Source organism: Chamaea fasciata, unplaced genomic scaffold (assembly GCF_029207755.1).
Source record: "Chamaea fasciata isolate MVZ Bird 193981 ecotype frontalis unplaced genomic scaffold, bChaFas1.0.hap1 SCAF_4, whole genome shotgun sequence".
Classification (NCBI taxonomy): Eukaryota; Metazoa; Chordata; class Aves; order Passeriformes; family Sylviidae; genus Chamaea; species Chamaea fasciata.
In genome coordinates this window covers 38,866,514-38,880,145 of record NW_027094089.1, presented here as the reverse complement: position 1 = coordinate 38,880,145, position 13,632 = coordinate 38,866,514, and the positions used below count along the sequence as shown (strand labels likewise).

The 13,632-nt window shown below is 39.0% G+C and overlaps 1 protein-coding gene across 2 annotated transcripts in view; it reads left to right on the top strand.

Annotated features, from left to right (window-relative positions):
- The window catches only part of SMC5 (structural maintenance of chromosomes 5), a 42,808-nt gene that overhangs the window by 25,499 nt on the left and 3,677 nt on the right, over positions 1 to 13,632 (top strand). Inside the window, exons 16-23 of one of the 2 annotated variants that reach the window (XM_066181329.1) lie at positions 3,601 to 3,724; positions 4,856 to 4,978; positions 7,582 to 7,707; positions 8,343 to 8,438; positions 8,800 to 8,904; positions 9,117 to 9,236; positions 11,937 to 12,116; positions 12,205 to 12,300. In XM_066181329.1, coding sequence (XP_066037426.1) covers positions 3,601 to 3,724; positions 4,856 to 4,978; positions 7,582 to 7,707; positions 8,343 to 8,438; positions 8,800 to 8,904; positions 9,117 to 9,236; positions 11,937 to 12,116; positions 12,205 to 12,300 — 970 coding nt within the window. Of the gene's footprint in view, positions 1 to 3,600; positions 3,725 to 4,855; positions 4,979 to 7,581; positions 7,708 to 8,342; positions 8,439 to 8,799; positions 8,905 to 9,116; positions 9,237 to 11,936; positions 12,117 to 12,204; positions 12,301 to 13,632 lie in introns of those variants that run through there. The other variant, XM_066181331.1, reaches the window with a different exon arrangement.

Below are 13,632 nucleotides of genomic sequence, written 5' to 3'. Positions count from 1 at the left end.
GCTGAATCTCATGAACCTTCTGTCAGCCGCTTCCCCGGCTTCAGCAGACCCATCTGAACTGCAGGCCTATTGCTCCCTGCCAGTTCATTGTCTAAAAACCTGACAACAGGGCCCTCTCTCTGCTTTTCCATGTCACTGGCAGGAGTGTTAAGTAGGACAGGATCCAAAACATAATCCTTGGTGCTGACTTCTGGGCAAGGACTGCAAAACAAGAGTAACCATAGAACCACATTTTCTTACCTATTTAGTCTTCAATTAATCCAGACTGTGGTCTTCAAGTTTGAATGCATGAGTAGTGTGGGACACAACACAGAAAAAAAATATGAGGAATGAGTCTGGATCCAGCAGAGGAACGTGAAGGTGATGCAGGTTAATGCTCCCACATGTATCCAGTAGTGAAGTTATGGCTGACTTCCCACCAGACACACAGAAAACACATCTAAACAGCCTATGTTTAGGTAGTTACACATTGCACAGTAGACACACAGAGCAACTGGACAAATGCAGCCCCAGTGGTTGCCTCATGTTTGTACTGTGTCTGAGCAGGATGGGATTACCCTGGTGGGTTGTCTGTGCATACCTGTGGGCAGTGTGGATCCCACTGGCAGCTGGTTCCAGACGCTCTGAATCTGCACAGTAGCTACCCCGGGACTTGAATCTCCTGAATTGCTGGCATCTTTGCATTGGAAATGCAAACCCCTGAGGCTGTGGCCCTGCTTCTGTTGGCCTGTACAGACTGCCTCCCTCACCCATGTGTGCCTGCATGCTGAGCTGGCTGTGACTCCCTAATTTCCCAGTAGTTCGTTCTGTGGTCTTTGTCTCAGAGATACATAGGTAATACATATGTTCAGAGGTAGCCATGTCTTGCCCAGTCTGCACCTCATAGCCAGTACTCCTATCATCTTGCCCATAAACACACACAGGGTAGCAGTCTGTCTTGGCTCCCAGGCCACTTGCTGTCTAGTGTGCCTTGGTCTTTATTAGGGATCAAACACTGTCTTGCACACTTGTACCATGGTGCTGGCACCATGGACAATTGCATCTTCCCACTGCAGTAGTGGCTGTTACTTAGGTACACTCACTCTAGTCTCTTCAGCCAGGTGCAGCCACCACAGACAAGCGCCTGCCCCCCTCCCCCCCACCCCCCCCGTGATTTGACTATGATTGCTTGCACTTAGACTTCCAAACACACGAGTGTTGAGTGGAGTTCCTTGGCCAAGAAAAGAGGGAGGAATGGAATTGAGAATGTGCCAATTGGGCATGGCGGGACAAGGGTAGCAACCTATTTACTTTTTACATCTAAGTGTCCCCCTTATCCTCATATTCCTCGTAACGGAGGTGTTTTCCTATACATGATATTCTCTAAGTTATCTAATTCCTCCCTTTCCTCACATATGTTTGCACCCTCAAATATGTAATTGTATGAGTACTTTGCTTTTCTGCTGCATCCCATAATGTCTATTCTATAACACAATGTCCAGGACTTTGCTGTTCCACAGGGTGCAAAGGACTGGGCTGGCAGCTGAGCAGCTTGGGAGGAGTCTCAGTAATGACAGCTAATGGTGGCTTTTTGATGGCAGAGGTTAAAGAATTTTGTTCAGTCAGGGACACCAGTGTTACTCACTACAGACAATTTGACACTGAATTGATGACTAGTGAAGCTGGAGGTCATGGTCTTTAAGAGCAGAGATTCAGGGCAGTCTCCACTGGGATAATAGCAAAATTGTCAGAAATAAGACCACTTGTTATGTTACATAATTACCTTTTTATTTAGGTATCTTCTGTATCATAAGTAGGAACACTGTTTGGTCTCATCAATGTAATTTGTACAGTCTGCTGCTTCAAAAAGATTATCCTTATGTTCATGAGCTACAGTGAGCAATTGGTAACCCTGGTGAACCTTCACAGGACTTGCCCAGCAGTGAGGCTGCTGAGCGGCACTGAGAAATTCAGGTCACACAAAGCATCCCACAGGTACTGTGGCATGTTTGGTGCATTCACACTAATGCTAATGCAGACAAAAATGCCCCCTCTAAAATGTGAAAGAGCCACAAAACCACAGGGTTTTCAGGTAAACAGCAGTCAGTGGAGAATAGCTAGTTTGTTGCAGAGGAAGGAAGGTGGAAAGGTGGTGTGACTCTCCCTTTGCCAGGAGAGCTGTCACCAAAGGTTGTGCCATCCTTTAAGTTATGTTCAGTCTTCCACACGGAGTCACAGACAGGCCTGTGTTCACTCATGTCCTTGAAGACCAGTGTGGTACCCCTGTAGACTTACTTGACAATAGTATTTTCAGATACTACTTTTGCATTTCAGAGCCTGAAATTACATGGGAGCTGTATCATTGCCTGGAAGAGAGCCTTTCTGTTTTATTCCAGTTACTTTTTTGGCTTGTAACATGACATGTAGATGTGGCTCTTAGGGACATAGTTTAGTGAGGGGTCTGGCACTGTTAGGTTAGTGGTTGGACTCAGTGGTTTTAAGGTCTTTTCCAACCTAACTGATTCTGTGATTCAGTTGTAGTGCGAGAAAGCAGCTGCCCTCAGTGCAAAGGGTGCCTTGGTATTGACTATGCTGTTGGGTTTCACACGTGGACAGTGGTGCTGAGGCTTTCTGGGAGAGGGTGTTCCTTTCTCTGAGTCCTGAATTTGCGTTCATATCTGCTCTCATGGCCCTGTGCTCCTCTGGGCTTCTGTAGATGGGCATTTCATGGATTGATGGCTCCTGTAGTGGGCCTGGATGTAGCCAAGATTCAGGGTATTACTTGGGCTTCCGCCAGATGCTGTAGTCTCTCTTTTATATGTATGCAGGTAAACTTTTATCAGGTACTCTAACAGAAAGCTAAAATTGACATAAGTGGCAACCACTTGATCTCCTATCACCTCATTGTTTTATAGTTGGGTTCATGAGGTACGGCATGCCCTTTGTAAATGCTTGTTGAGTCTCCCATGATCACCTTCTCCATTTTGCCCCTAGAATTGCTTCCTGAAGGGACTTGCTTTACAGTTTTCCCAGGGATGGAAGTGAGAATGACCAGTTTGTAGTTTCCTGTATCATCCTTTTGGCCTGTTTAGCAGTTTTGGAATGATTTGCAGCTCCAAATGCTTTGCAGCTCACTAAATGTCATGGTTCCTCTTCCACATTTTGAAGGTCTAAAACAAGAGAAAAATCTGTTTTTCTGCATTAAGATGAGGATACAATTATTTTTTTGGCTAGAATATGTAACAAGAATTAAGTAACGTTCTGAACTTGCCTGTGTTGTGTTGTTGCAAAGAACTACCAGAAGAAGAAAACTATCATTCCTTACGCTGAATTTTTTTTCTTTTCTCTAATTTGAAATTTACAGAAGTAAAGGACTATGCTTGCTGAATGATGTTGTTAATAGCCAAAAGCAGAGTTTCTTTATCTGTTACTTTTTTATCTGTTGTATTTCTTTGGTTTAAAGTGCATAGGCTGGGACTGCCTCCAATGTGTTTGGAGTGTTTAGTATTACAAATTCCTTTTCTTGCTAACTGTTGGTTTGTGATCAAGTTTAAGAATTTTTGTATTTTTAGTACAATTTATTTTTAATCACGTTTAATCAAATATTGATTCCTTCCATAGTTTAAGACAGCTGGAACAAGATGCTATTGACCTAGAGAAGGAATTTCAGCTGGCAAATTTAAAGATCAAAGAAATAAATAAACAGAAAGCAGAACTTGTTACTGAATTGACGCATCTCATGAAGGTATGTATTTTTAACTTGGTATGTGTTCCACTTTTATGAAAAGTCCAATTCTTGTAATTTGAGTAGGAGGCATGCAACATTTGTTACTGTCAGTGTTTACAAGCTAGCTTTCTTCATTGTTGAAAAATCTTAACTTTTTCCATTTTTCATCTCCTTTTAATTTCTTTTTTAGTTTGTATTTGTGATAATTATTTTAAAATTGCTTAAGAGAATTGGAGACAAGTAAACTTTTTCCTGTGCCCAACTTCATAGTGTAGAAACTTTGCGATGAAATGACAAATAGTGAAGATCTCAGACCTTGGCTCAGCACTGTGGTTAGATGCTAGCACTCTCAGAATTTTATCTTAGGTCCCCTAGGTTTCTACTGTTGAAACCTTATCTTCCCTTTCATTAAGGGAGAGGATTAATTTGTTTTTATATGCTGATCATAAAAAACATGGTAAACAGTTGCTTTCGATGGCCCGTAATTGTAGGTACCCTTTAGACAGTAAACAATCTTTGATGGTTTTGAAGCCTCTGGACTGTTCCTGAGGGTGTCTAGTTTGAAAAAAACCCAAACATTTTAATGTTGATGTTGTCAAAACAGGTTCTAGTGATCACTAAAGTCTGTTATGTAACTTACAAAACACAGCCTTGTTTAGTTGTCATGTGCTGTTCCAGTTATGACATCAGATATAAGAGTTGCTGTACATTTTGTCAGTCAGCTGCATTGGTCCTACAAGATGCATATGTCTTTTGTGTTTATTTTTTGACCTTTTGCCATCTCTATGTGTGACCTACAACGTCCACCAACATGTTGGTATATAGTGAAGGGAAAGAGAATAGGAGGAGGGAGGGTTGATGTAAAATCGTGGGTTGAAAGTGTGTGTGTGTATGTATCTGCATGTGTATTTATATTTATTTGGTTGAAGTTATAGAAATTATATCTAGATACACACTTAAAAGTACATGAGGACTATACAGCTTGAAGAGCTTGGGTCACCACTTTCCATTGAATTTGACAGCAGTATTGATGAGCTGAACACAGTGTGAGAGTATGTTATGACTAAAAGGATGGGTATTTTCTAAAGCAGTGATTATATAAGTTTTGGGTCTGGTGAAAAAAGCCCTGCTCTCTTTTCCTGTGTGTAGAAGATCATACCACTGAACATCATCAAAGTAGCTTTGGCTCTTCAGATGACCAGAGTGACTGCTGAGAAGAACAGACTACAAACAGAGTACAAAACAGGAACTGTACAGCTAAGAGCTGCACAGGTAACAAAATTTATGAATACTGGGGTATCTACTATGAAAACATCTCACTGGGAAGTCTTTATGATGTTGAGAAGGATGCTTCTGTGTCTTTGTTTAGAAGTGGGTGTTAGTACTGCCTTGATTTCGGTAGTTTGACTTCAGTCTCTTCATTTAAAGCAGGATAGTAGCTTTGTCATCCTCAGTTAAGACAGGTAAGCTGCTGTGAAAATGTGCCACTCAGTCCTTTATGCTGGATCTTTTTATTGTTATAAAAAGTGTGTAAAAAGGCCAGCTGTTACTTGAAGGATTACTTTCTTCTGAGTCTGTCCGTAAACAAGGAGCTCCAAGCCACATGGGATATACAAGCTCAAGATGAACCAGAAAGGGTAGCAGCTATTTTACCTTTCTTTCATTGCTCATTTTTTCATACTGTCATTAAATGTCTGCCTTGGAGGACAGAAAGGAGACTGAATGGTCCTTCTCTTGGTAGATTGTATTAGGAAGCTATGCTCTCTTCAGGTAAAAAGTCTGAGGAGTTAGTTGCACAGCAAGTACACATTTCTAAGAGCAGAGGATGCTTGTGGATTGTTGCAAAGCAATACAAATTTTTGTATTTGTGTAGTAGTACGATCTTTGAATGCACTGGGGAATAAACTGTCAAAATAAAGGGTGGTAAGTTGGGGATGTTTCTTTGTCTTGCAAGAGTTCAGCCAACTAGAACCTAGTAATTCAATTTGATCATAAAGGTAAAAGTAAAAATTGAAAAGCAGCTGGAAAGGTAGGAAATAGTTATTTTGCATAGATGGGTGCTTCCAAAAAGAATGGTCTTAGCATGTAGTTAGAAAATCACTCGAGTTATAGTTACCATCACTTGCAGGAGAATTGGAGGAGGACTTTTTAAGGGGAGTAGAAAGTAACTTGAACACAGAGACAAGTCCAGCATGTTACTTAGAAAACCACTGTTGCGTAAGTTCTTACACATGATGCATCTTTTGCTCAATTTATCAAAGTTCAGTGAAAATCATTTAATTGTTGGTGCTCAGTAAGGAGTAAGAATGATTAGAAAGCCATGAGTCTCATGTCAGTAATGTATATTGTCACTGGGAAATTCATTTAATGTTTCTAGATGTCTGCACACATCTTCATCATTTAAGGAGTAGCTTGGGTTGGTACATAGACGTCTGGTCAGATCAGTAGACAGGACTTTTGATTTGTAACATTCTGATAATTATTAAAAATTGTTTCCTTCCTAGTAAAAGGTGTGTATAAGTCAAGTGGAGTCCCATTGAGGCCCCCTCTGGAAACCAGCAAGACCCTTAAGATTGCCACATACTTTCTAATATATAGAAGAAATCAGGAATCAAAACTTGTGTATTTTTATTTATATTTTCTAAATTTTATTTTGTATGTTGGCATTGACAGTAAACTGGCACAGATGAGTGAATATTGAAACTTAGCTTCTTGAACTGTCAGTGCATTTATTCTAGTACATGCTTTATAGTAACGTAAAATACCTATTGCTCTCTAGTTTTTCTGTTGCATACTGAAGTTTCTCCTGCCAAATATGTATTTTCCTCTTCACTGAAGAATTTTACTTCCCTTAGCTTGGACAAGCATATTCAGTATTGAATCTGTTTCAGATTTTAAGTGCCTACAGATCAGCTTGAAATCTTGTTTCATGCAGCTCTGCTGAGCTCCCTTCAAGTGGGCCCCTTATATACAATTGAGAAATGAGATTCCCCGTTTCAGGTGATTCAGAATTGATTTGAGCTCTGTAAATGATCAGACACGTAAAATTTATGCTTCTTGTATTAAAAAAGTATGGGTGCCTCTCACGGGATCTTTTGCCTTCATTATCATGTCAAAATATTTCAGATGAAGCTAGTTGACTTTTAAATTTGTGGGATCCAAAACACTATTACAGGGCATATACAGATAGCCAGTGTGTTTGTGGAGATTGTGAGATGCCTATTGGTAATGCACAGATATGTTTTGTAGTACTTGGTGGAGAGAGAGGGAAGAACAAGTTGTTTTGAGTTTATGCCTACTGAGAACAGCAGCCCTAACTCTTGTGTGAGATAATCACTAGTGATCATACCCATTACTACCACTTCTGTTGTATTTAGTAAATAAAGGTAAGTTGCAGTTCCAGAAAGTAATGAGAGTGACTATCAATGTGACTTATCAATGTCTGTGTCCTATATTTTAAAACTGTGGAACAAGCATTTCTCTAACGGTATGATTTCCAAATGAAAACTGAATTTTTTCACCACTGGAGGGTTCCTATATTTAGCTGAAGTACACAACAGTAAAACTTGGGAAGATAACTCTTGAATCTACATGCATACTTGTTAAGCTAAGAGAAAATAAATTTAGCTGTTTCTGAATAACTTGTTTTTGATCAGTTTACCTTGACTTCTGTTGACTTGATGAGCAGAGAGGCATAATGAGTTCTGTTAGTTGAAGCAAAATTTTTTTTTTTTTTGTATTTTAATAGTCTGGTTTCACCTCCTTTTTCTGCTTCAGATGTGGTTTGTTACTAGTGTGCTAGTGTTGCCTCAGGAAATTCATAATAAGAAAAGATGATGGTGATTTTTTAAAATATCTTTTAATATTTCTAACAGCAACGTTTTCATGAACTGGATAATAGGAAGCAACTTCTTTATGAAAAGTGCATTGAATTGATGAAACAAGCTCGATACGTCTGCAGATTGCGTCCGGATCAAGATTTTCCGGAAGAATTTCAAATTGTGTGTACAAAAAGAAATTGTCACATATCTCATATATTTCTAACTTCTCCTGCAAAGAATATTGTATATTTTTTATTAAAAAGCTCCCAGTAAAGGATCACATGTACTTGTTACTGTAATTAGCTTTTTAAACTTCCTTTAAAATAGTGCTGAGATACCCTTTGACTACCATTTTGTTTTGTGTACAGGGGAGAGAAAATTAGATCTGTAATTTCAGTTGAAATCCACTGTGTCCTGTTCACAGAAATAAATAGAGGCCATAATTTTCTACCTTCCTGCTCTAATGAGCAGCACAAAAGAACTGAGGTCTGAACCCAGCCTCTTAGAAGTACTCATCTGCATGGCTTATCTAGCATAGTGGTTGTCTTATACCAAATCTCTGAGTATCTGTGCCTGCACAAGATAGGCAACTAAGGAGCAACTAATTATGTATGGTAATTATGTAACAGCGCTTTCAACCTTCTTTCTCTGTCCAGCATAGTTAGTGAGGGAATCTTGCTATGTTAAATTTTGAGTATGTGACACCCTGATTAACAAAGTAACATATGGTTTATTCAGTTTATTTATTTTTTTTAAGAAAATTGGAGTCCTTCATTAGTGTTGCTTTGTAACCTGTGCAGTCCTTTGTCTTGTAGGCTTTTCAGACTCTTCCAAACACATTGGAGGAAATTGATGCTTTTCTGAATGAAGAGAAAACCAGGGCTTCCTGTTTCACAGGCCTCAGTGCTTCAGTATGTTCACTGCTTTCCCTCCCCCTCTATCCACATGGTACTTGTTTCCCACTCTGTGCTGGATCTCTTGGTATAATAAGCTAGACAGTAGGAACAATGTGCTGTAAATGCTAGATTCTGCATCTAAGATTTCAAGTAGGTTCTTTAAAAAAGATGCCTTTAAAAAAATAAGTTACAATAATCTGAGAGAAACAAAGCTTTACATTTTCCTTGCTTTCAAATTAAAAATCTGTCTTGTTTAGTGTGCAGTGCAGTAGTCTGTGTTATTGTGTTTGAATAGTATCAGTGCAGTGTGGTATTTTTACAGTCAGGATTAAAATTAGCAAATATTTTGCTGACTGCTTGTTTTTTATTCTGGTAGGTTGTTGAAGAATACAATAAGCAAACGCAGGAAATACAGCAGTTGACAGAATATCTAGAGGAAAAGAAAAATGAGTTGAATAACTACAAGCAAAACATTTCACAGGTAATAGCTCAAGTTATCACTTCTGTATCATTTCAATTCTACATCATTGTAGGAATGTATGTACATAGAAACAAAGGGTAACATTTCAGATTGTTTTGAGTCTAAAGTGAAATGTTAATTTCCCTAATTATGATGTTATTTCAATGTAAATGCTATCCCCAAGGGAAAATTCAGTTCTTAAATTGATTTTATGTGGGTATGTCTACTTCTAGGTCAAAGAAAAGTGGTTAAACCTCTTGAAAGCAATGATTGAACAAATTAATGGAAAGTTCAGTAGGTTCTTTAGTTCTATGCAGTGTGTTGGTGAAGTTGATCTTCATATGGAAAATGAGGTATGATTAATTTTTTGTATAACATTCATATTTTCTTGCATAATGTATTGGCCGTATATTGCTAGAGAAAAATAACAAGTTGTCTTGTGGACATTTTTTTGGAGAACACTGGACTTTTACTTAACAGTTTTGGTGTACTAGAGCTGACGTACCAGTCTGATTGAAGGCGAGTGAGTCTTCATCCTGATGACTAGGACTTCACCTCCTGACTTTTGGAATAGGCCTGCAACTTACAGAACTTGGTTAGAAACATTGTATTTACTTAATTTTACTCAGATTTATGAAGATTATGATTTAATTCCGTATTTTCAGCTAATTTTTGTCCTCTATTATCATCTAAATATTTTATTATTAGGTGTTAAATTGATTTGGTTCTACATGTAGTTTCTGCTGGAGTCTGGGGGCATTTTGTCTGTTCTGAAGGCAGTTGTCATTTGGTCCATCCTGTTACCTTCTCAGTAACCTTTATAGATAGGGTTTACCTCTAGTGAAGAGTTTAAAGCATTAACTTGGGGAGATAATTCACTGTAATGAACAGAAGACGGAAATTTGGTGTTTTGTTTTAAATTGATCACTGAAATGATGATGTCAACACTTTCATATGTTAACACATAGACTACACAGTTGTGAAAGTTACCGCAATAATTCTTTTCTGGCTTTTTTTGCTGTTGTAATTTACTCAAGCAGCTTTTCTTATAATAGCAGTGGCAGTTACTACTCAGGGCAGAAGAGTGACTGGTAAGGCACTTTAAATGAACTGCATAAAAATGTTTACCTGGAGACCAGTAATATGAAACAGTAGAACATTAGAACGTAGACTTCTCAGGTCTTTTGATAATTACCTCGACAGATTTATATTACACAAAAACTATCTTTTAAATAAAAGTATGTTGAGAGCGACAAGACAGAAGGAACAGTAAAGCAGTTTAAAAGCAAAAGGTGTGCAGAGTGCCTTTCTGAGTCTCTTCTTTGGGAGGTCTTGCTTTTCTCTAGCAAAGATGTCACAAACAGTTTTAAGAGATTAGCTAGCAGTAGTGTTCCTGTGAGTAAAACTTCTTTCCTCAAGGGATCAATGGCTACAATGTAGAAGGGTGGATGATCTGTTCTCAAGTTTGTATTCCTTACCATTTTCTTCAGGAGAATCTTCTACCTCACGTGTAAATACAAAGAGAGAGACTCTTGCGATAGAATTGCTTAGAAATTTTTCTGTGACACTGAGGTTCAAGCCTCTGTTAGTCTGCCTTATAAGAATCTTGAGATCTGTGGATGTCCTTGGTGGCACTACCTGCTGTCACCATTGGATAATAGGAGGAATTGGAATTAGGAGGAACTTCCTTACAGATAGGGTGATTAAACATGGGATGAGCTGAGGAGGGAGGTGATGAAGTCACCATGGAGATGCTTAAGGGATGACTGGACAGACCACTTAGTGCCATGGTCTATTTGCCAGGTTGGTGTATGGTCATAGGCTGGGCTCTGATCTCAGAGGCCTTTTCCAGCCTAAGTGATTCTGTGATACAGTGTGAAACGCTTCACTGGTTCTTCCTTAACATCCTAGCAGAAGTCTCTGTGACAGTCTGACTTTCCTTGGTAATTTGTGCTGCTAGCCATAACTCTCAGATTCTGTGATTCACCAAAAGGAGTTCTGAGCATAATTTTTGTCAGGTTTGGAACATCTGTCAGTTACACAAACTGGCATTTGAAGTAGTGTGGCAGTTGTCAAGGTCTGACTGATGCCATCATGGCTGTGTTTCATGTTAATCTTTTTTATTTGGTTTTGCTAGCCTGTATGTTGTCCACTTTTTCCAACCTAGTTTCAGTCTTTGCCAATGCATCTGAAATTACAGTGGGCCTAGAAACCTTAGATTCTAGGTTTTATTTATACATGAAGTTGTAATCAGAACAACTCACAGAATCACAGGTAAGTTGGAAGGACTTATAAGGATCATCAAGTCCAGCTCTTAAGAAAATGGTCCATACAGGAATTGAACCCCCAGCTTTGGTGTTGTTAGCATCGTGCTCTGACCAACCAAGTGAACTCAGTGGCCACTGAACACAGTTTCAGGAATAGCAGAGAGTATTCTGAAGATTTCTTTTTCATCTTAAGCATGAATGCATTTCATTGCATGGTCCTTCTTTTGAAACACGTCTGTTATCCTGATACCATGTATCACTGGCTGAGGCTGCCCACGAGTTTCACTTTCCTGTTGAAGAAAAGCCAGGGTTGAAATCCTTGTGTGTGGTTTCTCATTGAAGTATGAAAAGGAAATGGCTGTCTGATGGATTTTGTGCTGCTTGCATTTGAAGAGGTTCAGATTGGTACTCAACCTACACACACACCACTGTTCAAATTGATAGTGTCCTAAGGCTTTTTTTTTCCTGATGAATGGGATTTATAGGGGCATCGCTTTCTTCTTTTTCTAGCCAAGATTTTTATTTTCCTGTTAATGTTCTTACTATGTATGAGGATTTTCTTAACAGGAATTAACAAATCATTGTCATGGAAAGGGAATGGTATTGGAAATTCTGTAGCTAAAGTAGACAGGAGTTAAGAAAAACAGATGAAATAACTAATGTATATAGATGAACCAGAATTAATATATTGATTTTAAGTTGAATTTGAGTGGTTGGTAGACCCATGTACATTTTATAAATGTCCTTTACAAAGAAAATGAGTTTAAAAGGTACTGGCTTTCACAGGAGGAGTATGAGAAGTATGGAATTCGCATCAGAGTCAAATTCCACAGTAGCACTGAGCTTCATGAGTTGTCTCCGTACCATCACAGTGGAGGTGAGAAAACTGTTTCCACTATGTTATATCTGATGGCTCTGCAAGAACTCAACAGATGTCCTTTCAGGGTTGTTGATGAAATAAACCAGGTGAGAATCAATAGCACAGTATTGCTCTTTTTATATGCAGATACTTATGACATAGTGGAGAGAACAGACTTTTTTTTTTTCTTTTCAGGGAATGGATCCAATGAATGAGAGAAGGGTTTTTGAAATGGTTGTGGAAACTGCTTGTAAAAAAAGGACATCTCAGTACTTCTTCATTACACCAAAGGTGTGTCGCAGAAAATGAAATAGGAAGTTTAAAGTGTAGGAGAACTGGATTTTGTGATAATACACTGATAAATACTATATAACTTACCTCTGTTTTACCTAGGAAACTTTGGATTTAAGAGAGGATTTGTCCATTTTAAGGACAGTCAGGCAAGAATTCAGACAACTTAGACCAAGGTTCATCTCCTCAGAAACCCACTCTGGGGTTGTGGCCTCACTGGAAGTATTGTGTGTTAACCACCAGTGGGCAGGGTTACCATGGAAAAGGCTGTAGAAGGTAATGCCTCTAGCTAGTACAGAATTCAGACTGTAGCAGAGCCCAACATCCAAACAAGTCAGTTGATGAAGGAGGAGCAGGCTAGTGCAGCTGACATCAGAAGAACTAGAAGAGTCCCACATGATTACTTGAATAGTTTTCCTGTATTAATCTGAGACTTAAAGGCTCAGAAAAAGTGAGATCTGTGCCCCTAGAGGGACCAGTTTAACTGTACTTTTTGGTCAAAATTTTAAAAAAAGGTGGTTGACTTACTAGTCATGCACCGATGCAGTGCCAAGGCTTGAAAGGCATAAATAGGGCGACTCTTCACCTGCACCATTAAGAGACTAATGTTAGGTTCAGCTTGATCCAAGAGAAATTGAAACAGTAAAGATTACTTGTGTAGGGAGACAAGAGTCAGTAATGTGATGGTTTTTATTAAGATATCACTTCTGTATCACATTATACACTGTATTTTAGAAAATCTGGCTGGTATGTCCTGTTTTTTTCAGTATATAGCAATTGAAGAGTCTGAGTAAAGCCACCTCATAGCATTTATCTTACTGGAAGGAGATGGAAGGTAATACTTGTTCCATCTAATCTTGCAGTATGCTTACATCCATGCAGTTTGGTCATTTCCTGACCACTTTACTTCTTTGTTGTTCTGTGTTGTAGTTGCCCCCTTGTTAGAGGGTAAAAATGAGCCGAGACACAGACTTCTTTTTTATCACAGCATGAAAAGGGTCCTGGTTTATTCTTCTTCACAGCTTAGCCATCTTGAATCCTGGCTGCAGCAAGCTCCTATGGAGGTTTCCCTTGCAGCCTCTTACTGGTGGTTATTTCTTGCCAAAGTATGACCGCATATATTTGTTTGCAGACTCTGAATGCAGCTTTTACCTAACTAGACTGTGACTGCAGGTTCCAATGACGGGCTCTAACTGCAGACCCAGACTAACCTCACAGCAGTTATTCTCTCTCCCCAGGAACCTTCTTCTTCATCGTCCTCATGTTCATGATCCTCCATGATCCCTTCAGCTAACCCACTCACTTTTGTCACACTTACCTTTATTGGATATA